Here is a 13,327-nt window from a genome sequence, read left to right as displayed (position 1 = left end):
TCCTGAGTAGCTACGATTACAGGCATTAGGCCCTGGCACCCGGCTAGCCTAGTCATTTTTTAAAAACCTAAACCATGTGTTCATTCATTCACTACTATTTACGTGTGGGGCCAAGGCCTTTGCTTATGGGTCCTTTAGAAATCCTTCTCTCCTTTCTTGCATAAGCCATAACCATATTATTTCACTCCAGACCCCCTATTTCTAGTTTGGTTTTATTAAAGTAGAGGACCAACTTAAGAAACCAGAATTCTTTTAGATTTTTATGATATATTCTCAGTCATTCATTCTCTCTCTCTCTCTCTCTTTCTCCCTCCCTCCCTCCCTCTCTTTTCTTTCCTCTCTCTCCCTCCCTCCCCTCTTCCCCCCTGCTTTTTAAAGACATGGTCTCAATGTGGAACTCAGGCTGGCCTTTACTCCTTCCCCCTCTAGCTCCTAAGTACTGAAATCACAAGTGTGTACCACCATGCCTACCTGACACCTCTCAATCTCACTTTTTTTGGTGGTACTGGAGTTTGAACTCAGAGCTTTGTGCTTGGAAAGCAGGTACTCCACCACTTGAGCCATGCCCCAAGCCCCTTTTTGCTTTAGTTATTTTTTGGATAGGGTCTCAGGCTTTTTGCCCAGGGCCCAGCCTCATACTGCAATCCTCCTACCTTGGCCTCCTGTGTAGCTAGGGTGCTCAATGTCTCGGTTGAGATGGAGTCTCCCTAACTTTTTGCCCTGGCTGGCCTCGAACTGCAATGCTCCTGAGCTCTGCCTCCTGAATAGCCTGGATTAAAGGTATGAGCACCATGTCACCCCCTCTCCATCTCTTAACATTGCTTTACGTACAGCTATTTTAGCGGTAACTTAACTACCATTCACCTTTATTGACAGTTTCTAAAGGCTTCACCTTTGTTTTCATAGAAAAACAGGTCTCTTTTATTCTCTCATTTCATCAGTTTACATATTTAATTAAATTGCACAATTCTGAGAAGTTCCATGGGCACAAATGGCTAGAGGGTAAGCACAGTGAAATCTTTGTATGCCAACAGTTTTACTGGTGGGAACAAAGGAGTTCACATTCAGGTACCAGCCATAAGTCATAAGCATGCTGTGAGAGCCTGAATATTTTAGTGACAGAAAGGATACCATCAGTTAACCCACTCAAGGTTGGTTAGGAGGACTTTGTACAGAATGAAACTTGCTTTCTCTCACTTAATATATGAAAATGGAGATCTACATCAGTGTTTTTAATGACCACCTGGTATTTACTATACATGTATTAGGCTGGGTTCTTGTTTGCATAAACATAAAGCAGTTTGACTCACCTAGCCAGAAAAGAAATTTATTGGCAGACTATTAGATTGCTTATGGAGTCAAGAGGAAGGATTTTCAGTCAGGCTTGGAAAATGGGTTATAACTCCAGTGAAGCCAAAAAAAAAGCTCAAGTCATAAACTAGAAGTCCAGTGTGACCTCTTCACTGGTACTGGTTTTCTCAGGATTTTTACCACAGCCACTACCTCCATATCATCTATCATCCATCCATCTCTCTCTCTTTCTCTCTCTCTCTCTCCTTTCTTTTTCCTTCCTTTCTGTTTTCCTTTTTCTTTTTCTTCCGCCTTCCCTCCCTCCTTCTCTCTCTCCTCCCCCTCCTTTCTTTCTTTCTTTTTTTTTTTTAAATTCAGGGTCTCACTATGGAGGTCAGGCTGCCTTTGAACCTCAAGGTCCTCTTGCCTCAGCCTCCAAGAAGGACATTTCTTCATATGCTTATTTACCATCTGTATAGGTTCTTCTTGTTGTCATTTTAAATGACAGGCATGTACCACCATGCCCAGCTTTTATTGGTATGGTTTGAGATGGGGTTCTGTGAACTTTTTTCCCTAGTCTGATCTGTCCTCAAACTGTAGTCTTCTTTATCTCTGCCTCTCAAGTACCTAGAATTACAGGTGTGAGCCACCCCACCTAGCCTGTATTTCTTTTTTTTGTAAGGTGGCTGTTAAGGTCATTGGCCGATTTTTTAATCCTTTTGTTTGTTTTCTTAGTATGAGACTTTATAGTGTCCGAGGCTAAAAAGATTTTCTACATTCTACAAACACGTTTTCTTTCTCTAGTCCATTGTGGACCTGGCAGCAGTTACTCAGTCCCTGGAGGAAAGGTGCAGACACTTGAGGAATGTCTCTCACTTTCTGTGGAACCCATGTTCTTTGCAAGCATTCTCATCACGCTGCCCCGTGGTTGTCTGGCTTCACTTTATGTCTTCTGCAAACATTGCTCTATTAATGTTTTGAGGCTGTTGTTAGCTCTTCACTGATGCCTGAACTGGCTGTATGAGCATGGGTATGTCTGAACTTTAGTTTGCTTTATTTTAAAAGGAAGTCTGTGAACATTTTGTCAGTGAGACAGTGCTATACAAATCTGAAGTGTCCATGTTGTTGTCATAGGATTTCTTTGCAGAGATACTGTGACTAGCCCAGGAGTCACAAAATGGCTGTTAAAACACATTGCCCTTTCTTAATTTGAATGTTCTGTGCCTTCTGACCTTACTAATATGTCTGAATATTGACTCTTAATCTTTTAGGAATGGTCAAATGAAAAGAACAATTACGTTTTAAAGCATACACCTGCCTACTCCATCTGTTTCATCTGGAATCTTAGTTCTTTGTTTATATGACAGTTGTCTGATGAAAGAAATTAGACACTCAGTATTTTGAAAACAGGTTAAGTAAATAAGAGTAAGAAGATTAATTTTTATTTTAAAAGCTTCTAAATTTAAAAGAAAGGGATGTTATATATAATAACAGAGAAGCTAAGGCTTCCCCCCTTTGTTTGTATTGTAGAGGTGGTAGTGATTGTATTTATTTTTCTTTTATTCATATGTACACATAATGTTTGGGTCATTTCTCCCCCCTTCCCCCTGCCCCCTCCCTTGGTGGTAGTGATTTTAAATAAAAGCAAATGAGTCAGAAGAAATAAATTGATTTGAGAATATTATGTGAATGCCCTGGAGGCAATGAGTTCAGTATTGCTTATATAGCTAGAAATCGTCTATTTATTTAACAATACAGGCATATTATTATAGTCCTAATATTATAGAAATGGATGACTTGGGCTGTTTATATTTTTAGTTTATCATTGATCTCAACAAATTATTTCAATTTTTGTAACTTTTCTTTTAATTTCTGTATATTTCCTGTATTTTTTCTTCTCATGTTTCCTCTTAAAATGGGGAGGGTTTTTTCTTCATGGTAGGTGGTTTGAACTCAGGGCCTCACGCTTGGTAGGCAGGTGCTCTACCACTTGAGCCACTCTACCATCCCTTTTTTATATTGGGTAGTTTTGAGATAGGGTCTTGTGAACTATTTGCCCAGGCTGGCCTCGGATTGCTATCCTCCTGATCTCTGCCTCCCAAGTACCTAGGATTACAGGTATGAGCCACCAGCGCCCATTGAAATGGGCTATTTTTTGTCTTTAAAATATTATATTGGGAGGCTGAGGCACAATGATTATGAGTTCAAGGCCAGTGTGAACTACATAGCAAGATCCTGTCTCAAATTATTATAGCCAAGCATGGTGGCTCACATCTATAATCTTAGCACTCAAGAAGCTAAGGCAGGAGGATTGAGAGTTTGAGGTCAGCCTGGTTACATAGTAAGACTATACCTCAAAAATATTATAGTCAAGTGCTGTGGCTCACAGGTGTAATTCTAGCTATTCAGAAGGCAGAGATTGTGAGGATCATAGTTTGAGGCCAGCCAAGGCAAAAAGTTAGTGAGATCCCTATCAACAAAGAAGCTGGGCCTGGTGGTGAGTGTCTATAATCCAAGATACATGGGAAGTATAGGTAGGAGGAGCCCAGTTTAGACTGGCCCAGGCAAAAAACACGAGACCCAGTCTGAAAAATAATTAAAAGTAAAAGGGGCTGGGGGCATGGCTCAAGTGGAGAGGACTTACCTAGCACAGGTGAAGCCATGAGTTCAATTCACATTTCCACCCAAAATATTATTATAATAAAGGCCTAGAAAGAATAGAGGGGATCCTATAACATATTTGTGTGTCCATTATTTAACCTAAGAGAAACACCTTGTTGAATTTCTTTCTGTGTTCTCAAACTGCACCCCTTTTCCTCCTTCCCATCACCTGATTTTGGAGTTGATTATTCCTATGAATAATTTTATATTTTGGCTACTAATACTGCATATGTGTGCATACAAATACAATAGAAACTTTGTTTTATGTTTTTAAACTTTGGTATCCTCCTGAAAGTCTTTTTCCCTCAACTGTGTTTGTGGGATTTATCCTCCTTGCTATGTGTAGCTCTAATTCAGTGTTTCTCAGTCTCAGTGCTATTGACATTGGGGTCCAGATCATTGGTTGTTGTGAAGGCCTTTCTTGTGCATTGTAGGGTTTGTAGCAGTATCCCTGGCCTTTACCTCCTAGACGCCAATAACACTTTCTATCCCTATCCTGAGTTGTGGCAAGCAAAGATGTCTCTAGACTGCCAAATGTCCTCTTGGGGGTGAAATCATCCCCTCTCCCTGTGAGAACCACTGTTCTAGCTCATTCATTTTCACTGCTATATTGTGATCTATTATATTCTATTACAACTTGTTCTTCCCCTTTCTTGTTGATTGACATTTATGTTATTTCCTAAGTGTTAGCTATTTAGAACACTGTGGCAATGAATGTTTTTGCTTATGTTTTCTTGAGCACATCTCTAAGGCTCTCCTAGGGTAACTGGCAGAAGAGTGAAAATATTAATTCTGTTCTGTTCGTATCCTCTACCAGGAATCACCAAGTCATTTCTATGAGTGTGCTGATTTACAGTATGCAGTCAAATAAGAGATGCTGCCCCATCTCATCGCCAACACTTGGGATTGTGACTTTGAAATTTTTACCTAGCTGATGGAGATACATGGTATTCCATCGTGGTTTTCACTTTCATTTCCTTCATCATCATGAGGGTCAAAAATTGTCCAGATAAAACTACCCCCCAAAAATTAAATTTTACTGTGTGATGATTTATGAAGAATCTAGAAATATTCCCCAAATCATGAGAACCAATTACTTCAGGGCAATTTTAAAATACTGTTTGAGCTTCTGTGATCAACTATAAGATGTGGTTTTGAACAATCACACACCATGCCATGTTTTATACTCAACTTCTGCAGTTTGTCTCTAAACCTCCTACAAGCGGTGTTACTGATGAGGACTGCCATCTGGGTTTAGGGAGTGGTTAAAACACTTTACTAGCTAGAAGTTACTTCCCTTAGTGTTGTTGGATGCTCTTGTTCTTAGAGTCCCTCATTACTAATAGCTGCAAGCCAGATTTGTTTCTTTGATACTGTGATTTCCCAAAGCCTATCTTTTCCCACCATAAAAAATTATTTATGTTCTTACCCTGTTTTGTGAGTCATTTTGCCAAAGGCAGTGGCCAGTTACAAAAGATATTTCCGGTTTTGTACCTATCTTTAAGACATTTAAAATTTTTTAATTATTTTATTAGCATGTAATAGTTGTACAGGGGATATTTTGTGATATGTACATATGCGCTTACAATATATCTTAGTTGAATTTACCCCTTCCATCGCTCTCCCTCTTCTCCCTTCCCTCCTTTCTTAGAACAATTTCAACAGGATTCATTCTTTCTGTTTTGATATATGGATACAAAATATATCCACCATACCCTCATTCACTCTTTCCTTGTGCCCACTTCCTACCACTGGTACCCACCCCTGGAAAAGATTTATCTTTCCCTCCTGCCCTTCATTTTTAAGTGTATATTGATAGTTCAAGGGGGTTTTGTCTTGGTACTTCAGGCCTTAACATATCATGCTTCAATCAAATTAATCCCTCCCCTGTTACTCTTTATCATCATGCTCCCCTATTTAATATTCAGCTGCTTGCTGTACAGAGCAATATATTATATTCATATAGAGATGGGTTGTTTCAATATTTTTCATTCTCTAACATTTTCTCTCCCTCTCCCACCTCCTGTAGTCCCCACAGACAAATACATTTTTGTTCTTTCTCACTATATATATGTAGGACATTTAAAATTTAAAAACTGAATATAACATATATTACAAAATCAATTAGAATTGTGTACATATGTATAATAGAGTAGTAAGAGTGAGATGGAGTTTCTCTGAAGTTTTGTGTGTAAGGCCCAATTTATGTAGGGCTTTGAGAACAGTGCAAGTGAATTCTGAAAGCAGAAGGAAATATCCATGTATTCATAGTTGATTTGACATTATTAAATCAGGATGTAGTGGTAAAAGTAGCTATACTAATATAATTTTTCATTTGTGTTCAGACATTCTGTCCTGCCCAGTATGTAGTTCAAGGTGAATTATTCAGTTCACTTATTTCTTTATTATTTTCTTTGCAGTGCTGGGAATTGAACCCAGGACACACATGCTAGTCAAGCATTCTACCGTTTGAGCTATGCCCCAAGTCCACTATTATTGAGTTATTTTAAAAGTGCCTTTCTGCTTAACTGATTTCTTTCAGTTCCTTAGTAAGCCTGAGAGATACGCCAGTATCTCACACAGTATAGGTGTGGGCTACACCCCATAATAATTCTCTGCAGTCCATCCTCCATATTGGAGGGCTCACATCCACAGATTCAAGCAACCATGGATAGAAAATGTTAGGCCTAGAGTTGTTGTGTTTGTACTGAAAACATGTAGACTTTTTGTTGTTATTATTCCCTGAACAGTGCAGAACAACTATTTGATGGAGATTTATACTATATTGTGTATTATAAGTAATCTAGAGATGATTTAAGGCATATGGGAGGATTGCACAATCTATATATCAAATACTATGCCATTGTATATGAGACTTGAGCACCCACAGATTTTTGTGTGCATGGAAGGTCCTGGAATCAATCCCCGTGATACCCAGGGACAACTGCGTGACATCACTAGTAATTAGGGAAATATGAATCAAAACTACAATGAGGGGCTGGACCTGGTGGCACAAGCCTGCAATCTTAGCTACTTGGAAGGTGGAGATAAGGGGATTGCAGTTTGAGGCCAGCCTAGGTGAAAAGTTAGCAAGACATCATCTCAACAAACATGCTGGATGTGGTGGTACATACGTATAATGCCAGCTAGACTGAAGGCATTAGGTAAGAGGATCGTGGTGTGAGGCCAGTCCTGGTTAAAATGAGAGACTCTATCTGAAAAATATGTAAAGCAAAAAAGAGCTGGGGGCATGACTCAAGTGGTGGAGCACCTGTATAGGAGGAGCAAGGCCCTGAGTTCACATCCCAGTACCACCAAAAAGCAAGAACACAAAAAGAATGAAGTACCAATCCATTCAATTTGTTGATGTACCTTGAAAACATGTCAAGTGAAAGAATCTGGACATAAAAAGCCACATATTGAATGAATCCATTTTTAGGAGATGACCAGTGTAGGCAAATCTATAGAGATAGGAAGTAAGTTTGTGTTTGCCATGGGCTGTGATAGAAGGGAAGGGGAAGCAACTGCTAGTGACTGTGGGATTTCTTTCTGTGGTAAGTGAAAATGTTGTGCAGCCACACAGTCATTATCCTTACACATCCTTGTGAACACACTAAAAGCCTCTGAAGTGCAGCACCTTAAATGGGCAAGTTTTTTGACACTTCATTCACCTGGCTATTGTTGTGAGGCTTCAGTTCCTAACCATTAAACCTCTCCATAAGGCTGCTTGCATGACTTCATAAACCCTAGACGGGGTGATTACAGAGGGAGGACAAGGAGAAATCCACAAGGCTTTCCCTTTACCCCCCTCTCCCACAGTGCCTCTTATGACCTAGTCTTAGAAGTCATACTTTGTCACTTCCACCATAGTCTGTTCATTACAAGCAAGTACAAAGTCTAGGGCACACTCAGGGTGAAAGGAGTTAAGTTTTGCTTCTTGAAAGAAGGAGTAACAAAGAATTTGTGAGCATAAGTTAATAAACAATAAATATGCAAATTCTGGAGTACATTAGAAGGTGGCAAGCTCTATGAAAAACCAAAAGATAAAGTAGAGGTCCGAGGAATGGAGATATGTGCATGGAAGGGTTGCAGGTTGCAATTTGAAATAAAGTGGTCAACGTAGGCCTCACTAAGAAGGTTAGATTAGAGCCAAAGACTTGAAGGACACTAGGAAGGAGAAAGTCCTAGACCAAGAGAATAGCTAAAGCAAAGGCCATGGGGTGGGAGTCATCTTGCCATGAGGTACAGCTAGGAGGCCGGTCTGACTGGCATGGAGAAAGGTTTGGTGATTGTAGGACAGGTCACTTTGAGGTGGGCAGGCATGGATAGTCACGTAGGCCGTTGTTGACTATTGTGAAGGTTTTTGGCATTTTTAGTTCTTCATTCTGTCTTCTTCCAATATTAAATAAGATTACGTGTGGGGAAATGTTCAGTAATTAGGAAAGCACTCAATGAGACTAGTCACTTTTATTATTTAAGCTTGTGTGTTTTTGTTTTTAGTTAGCTTAGACAACTTTTCTTTACCATATCCAAGACGAGTAAACCTTTTCCTAAGCAAGTATAAAAATATGCTGACTATGTTTTGTTACTGGCACGTTTTCAACTGTGTTGGTCAGGGGAAAGTTGAACAAAGATTATTTCCATGGCTAAATTAACAAGTTTATTGTTTCTAACAGGAATGTGAAGAAGAAATCAAAATGGATCCAAGTATGGGTGTGAATTCTGTTATCGTCTCTGTTGAAGGAATGACATGCAGTTCCTGTGTTTGGACCATTGAACAGCAGATTGGGAAAGTGAATGGTGTGCATCACATTAGAGTAAGTTATGCTTTGGAAATTAGTCAAGCCAAATGCATTGACTAGAACCCTGTTAGGACATTACATCTAACACTAGGGTAGTAACAGGCATACTGACACACTTAGCAGTAAAGACTGTTGCACTCCTAATCCTGGTGCTAAAAAAGTTTTCTTTGTTCTGTTAATTCCTCTTTAAGGAAAAAAAGAAAAAGAAAGGTGAGCATGGCTGAGGCAGAAGATGGCTTGAATCCAGATGTTAAAAAACATCTGACCATGGAATCTTGGCATTGTTGTGGGAGACTTTGAATGTTGTGCTTTTAAGGCACAAGATTATCTGGTTATTTAATTAAGTAGCCCAAGCTTTGTTTGTTGTGCTGTGACACTGGGTCAGTGCAGAAGAATATGCTAAGTATTAACATTACCAAACCAAGCATCCATCACAATCTTCACACCAGTCAGAAAAACTAGAAAATTTAAAATGGGGTCCGAGGATGTGGCTCAAGTGTGAGGCCCTGACTTCAGATCCCAGTACAGCCAAAAAATAAATAAAATAAATATCTCTAAAAAAATAAAATTTAAAATGGTATATCTTATCACAGCAGAATTTTTCACAAAAATTTAAAAAATGAAAATGACTCTACAACTGAAGTTAGTTTCCGAGTGGCTAATTTGTTAGCCAGTTTTCCTGTTAGGCCTAATCCTCATCCGTAAAGTTGTGTTGATAGTCCTACATCTTTCACAGAAATATTGTGAAGCAGTACTCATTATTGAAATCTTAACACATACCTCAAAGTGCAATGTAAGTAGCTATTGTTAAAGAACTTGAGCCAGGTGCTGGTGGCTCACGCCTGTAATCCTAGCTACTTGGGAGGCTGATAATGGGAGGATGGAGGTTTGAGGCAGCCTGGGCAATAAGTTCATGAGATCCCATCTCCAAAATAACCAGAGCAAAATGGACTGGAGGTGTGGCTCAAGCAGTAGAGCACCTGCTTTGCGAGCATAAAGCCCTAGTTCAAATCCCAGTCACACCCCAACAACAACAAAAAAACTTGAACTTCTTCCTTATTGCACTGATTCACCTCCTCAATTCGTATTTGTGGCAACAGCTTTTCTTTATCCACTTTTGACATGTTACATCATTGTTTTGGGGTGCAAGATGTCAACCACAGGACTTCATGCATGCTAGGCAAATACTCTACCTCTTAGGTACCAAGCACAATTCTATCATCTGTTAGCATGTGTTGACATCTCTTGCTACAATTTGTGTCAGTCTCTTACTTAGTGAAAAACATGACTTATCTGCATATTCTAATTTTATGCAACTAACAAAAGTTATTAATATAATTATTATAAATAAGAAAAGTTAAAAGACTTTGGCAGAATCTCCTAAACACAAGAACCCTAAGCACCAGCAACAATAATCAAACTGTGTAGTATTTGCCAAGGAACAGATATACAGATCAACAGAATTAAATAGAGTATACAGAATTACCATTATTATTTTTTGAGATGGGAGGATCACTATGTTTCCCAGGCTGGCCTCGAACTCATACTCCTTCTGCTTCTGCCTCCTGAGTAACTGGGACTACAGGTATGTACCACAGCACCCAGTTGTACAGAAATGAACCAACAAACATGGTCAATTGATTTTCAACAAAAGTGCAAAGGTAATTCAATGAAGAAAGAATAATTTTTTCAAGAAATGGTGGTGAAAAAAACTGGACATCCATATGCAGAAACATAATTAACCTCCACCCATACCTAACAAGATATGCAAGTTAATTCATTTGGGAAAGTTAAGTTTCTATGGTTAAGCTAACTGAAAACAAAAATGTGCTTTATTAAGTATTAAAGTCAGGTAGTATGATTCCTTAACTTTTTATTCTTTTTCAAAATTCTTTTGGCTGTTCTAGGTCTTTTTCCTTTCCATTTTAGAATCAGTGTGTAAGTTTCTACAAAAATGTCTTCCAGGATTTTGATTAAGATTATGTTGATCCTATACGTCCATCTGGATAGAGTTAACAACTGAACAATATTGAGTTTTCCAGTCCACGCACAATGGTATACTTTCCATTTATTTAGGTATTCTTTGATTTCTTTTATCAGGGAATAGTAGTTTTGAGCATGCAGTTCCTATATATACTTTGTTAGAATTATATTTATGTACTTTTTTGGTAGTGTTAGGGGGGTTTTGAACTCAGGGCCTTGTGCTTACTAGGCAGATGCTTTACCACCTGAGTCACACCACCAGTGATTTTTGCTTTACTTATTTTCTGACTAGGGTTTTGCCCTATGTGCAGGCTGGCCTGGACTGTGATCTTCCTATTTATGCTTCCTGTTTCTTGCATAGTTGGGATGACAGGCATGTACCACTGCACCAAGCTGTTTTTGGAGGGGGGCAGTACTGGGGTTTGAACTCAGGGCCTCATGCTTGCTAGGCAGGTGCTCTACCACTTGAGCCACTCTGCCAGCCCTATTTTTGTATTGGGTATTTTTGAGATAGGGTCTTGTAAACTGTTTGCCTGGGCTGGCCTTGAACTGTGATTGTCTGATATCTGTCTCCCGAGTAGCTAGGATTATAGGCGTGAGCTACTATGCCTGGCTAGTAATTTGTGTTTTTGAATGCTTTTGTAAATGGTACTGTTTCTTAAACCTTAAAAATCAGTTCATTATGAGCATATAGAAACTATTATTTTTGTATGTTGATTTTGTATCTTGCAACCTCGCAAAACTGGCTGTTAGCTTTTTGTAGCTTTCTTGGGATTTTCCACTAAAAATCATAAAATCATATGATTTTTCCTTTAATCTGTTAATATGGTACATTATATTGATTGATTTTCAGATATTGACTTAGCTATGCATTTCCAGGATAAGCTCCCATTTGGTCAAAGAATACTTTAATGAAACATTTCAAGCATACATAAAAGTAGAGAGGTTAGTGCAAGAAACCTTCCTGTACCCATCATCTAGGAGAATCCTTGCATGACGTTCTCATCAGTTGAATTTGATAAGGTGTTTTGCTGACGCTTCTGAGATGGTCCAGTCCTTCCTGCCTGTTGTGCTCTGCATGGTAGAGATTCCTGACTAGTGGGCTGGAATTACCCACTGTCTCCGGCCAGTTCCCATCCATTTTGCTATCTCCCCTCCCCCTTCACTTGGCACTCTTTGAGATTCTCAGCACTATAATGTAGCACATTTCAGCATCCTTCCCCATGCTTCATTCAGCTTGGTTCTGCACCTGTTCTCCCACGTTTCTCTTCAGCTTTCAACTAAGAGTCCAAAGAAATGAACATTTTCTTTCTGTTTTTCTTTTTGGCAGCACTGGTGTTTAAACTCAGGGCCTTGCACTTGCTAGGTGGGTGCTCTAACGCTTTAGCCATGCTGCCAGCTAAACAATATTTCTTTCTCAAAATTTGAGGATTCCTACTGTGATCACAACAATATGTGGATGCTGCTTCTTCATTGTCATGCTGTGAATCGCAGAGTCCCTGACCATGTTTATTTTCACTGTCGGTGCTTAATGAGCCGATCCCCAGATGTGTCATTTTTGCTGAGTTTGGTTCTAATTTGTGTAATCTACTTGTCATTTTAATATTTAGGTTTTGACCATCTTTAAAATAACAGTGTATTGATGGTGGTTCTGTTTGCTGGAGGTTTTCTGTAATTTTCCTTTTAAGTCATTCTCATTATAGTGGTAGTGGAAAGTAAATGCCATTTTGAAATTCCCATCAGCTTGCTTCAGTCCCAGCATGGTTTTCCAGTGACTAGCTGAGATCCACATGCAAAAAATACATTTTAGCCATACTACCCAGAGCAGATGTTAATATTCTAAACGGAGCTTTGTCCAAATGGACACCAGGTTTAGCACACAATTTAAAAGTAGAAATCCAGCAGATTCTTTTTAATTGTCAGGAGCTCATTATATTTTAAGTGTATGAGTCATTACATTGGAACTAGAACATTTGTATGTCTGTGGGTCAGATACTTATGGGAGCTCTGCTTTATTGAAACATTACTTTATACCCATTTGGTACTCAGAGATTTCAAAGAGGTTTTGGCTTTTTAATGAAATACAGGATTTATACTCCCTTGTCTCTGCAGTATTCACGTCTATTGTTTCTGTAAAATCTTCAGCAGATTGGCTTTAGCTTGCCTTATTTCTGTTCGCACATCATGATTCTTTATGAAGTTGGCTAATTCTCCATAATTCAAGAGTCTTATGAAATGTGGTGCTAATATGTTGGCAGTTCTTTTCCAAATTTGAAGCTGTAGGTCATATTTTCCATGTCTGAGTTTCACATTTGTCTTCGCCAGAGAGGACAAAATAAACCTTGATCCATTTTGCTATTTGTATGGGGAAAGCAGTGTTTCTCATTTGTTAACTGTATGCTTTGATCAGCTAAAACTAGGTTGATAGTTGTTGTGGTTAGGAAAACTTTATTTACATAGTGTAATATGCCTTCTCTTACGTTTTCTGTCCTAGAAGTGTCCATGTGACTACTTAGATATGCATTTTCCATTTTCACGTGCTCCAAAAGTAGATCTTCTGTATTCACCACTTATCTTGGCCTAACTCCAGG

General features: G+C 39.0%; 1 protein-coding gene across 8 annotated transcripts in view; it reads left to right on the top strand.

Annotated features, from left to right (window-relative positions):
- Atp7a (ATPase copper transporting alpha) overlaps positions 1 to 13,327 on the top strand; it is a 116,702-nt gene that overhangs the window by 39,266 nt on the left and 64,109 nt on the right. For 2 of the 8 annotated variants that reach the window (XM_074063450.1, XM_074063449.1), the window contains one exon: positions 8,628 to 8,768. In XM_074063450.1, the coding sequence (XP_073919551.1) occupies positions 8,649 to 8,768 (120 nt within the window). In that variant the 5' untranslated portion in view covers positions 8,628 to 8,648. Of the gene's footprint in view, positions 1 to 8,627; positions 8,769 to 10,660; positions 10,830 to 13,230; position 13,327 lie in introns of those variants that run through there. The other 6 variants (XM_074063451.1, XM_074063456.1, XM_074063454.1 and 3 more) reach the window with 6 other exon arrangements.

Source organism: Castor canadensis, chromosome X (assembly GCF_047511655.1).
Source record: "Castor canadensis chromosome X, mCasCan1.hap1v2, whole genome shotgun sequence".
NCBI lineage: Eukaryota > Metazoa > Chordata > Mammalia > Rodentia > Castoridae > Castor > Castor canadensis.
The sequence above is the reverse complement of the archived record's forward strand: the minus strand, read 5'-3'. Positions and strand labels throughout refer to the sequence as shown.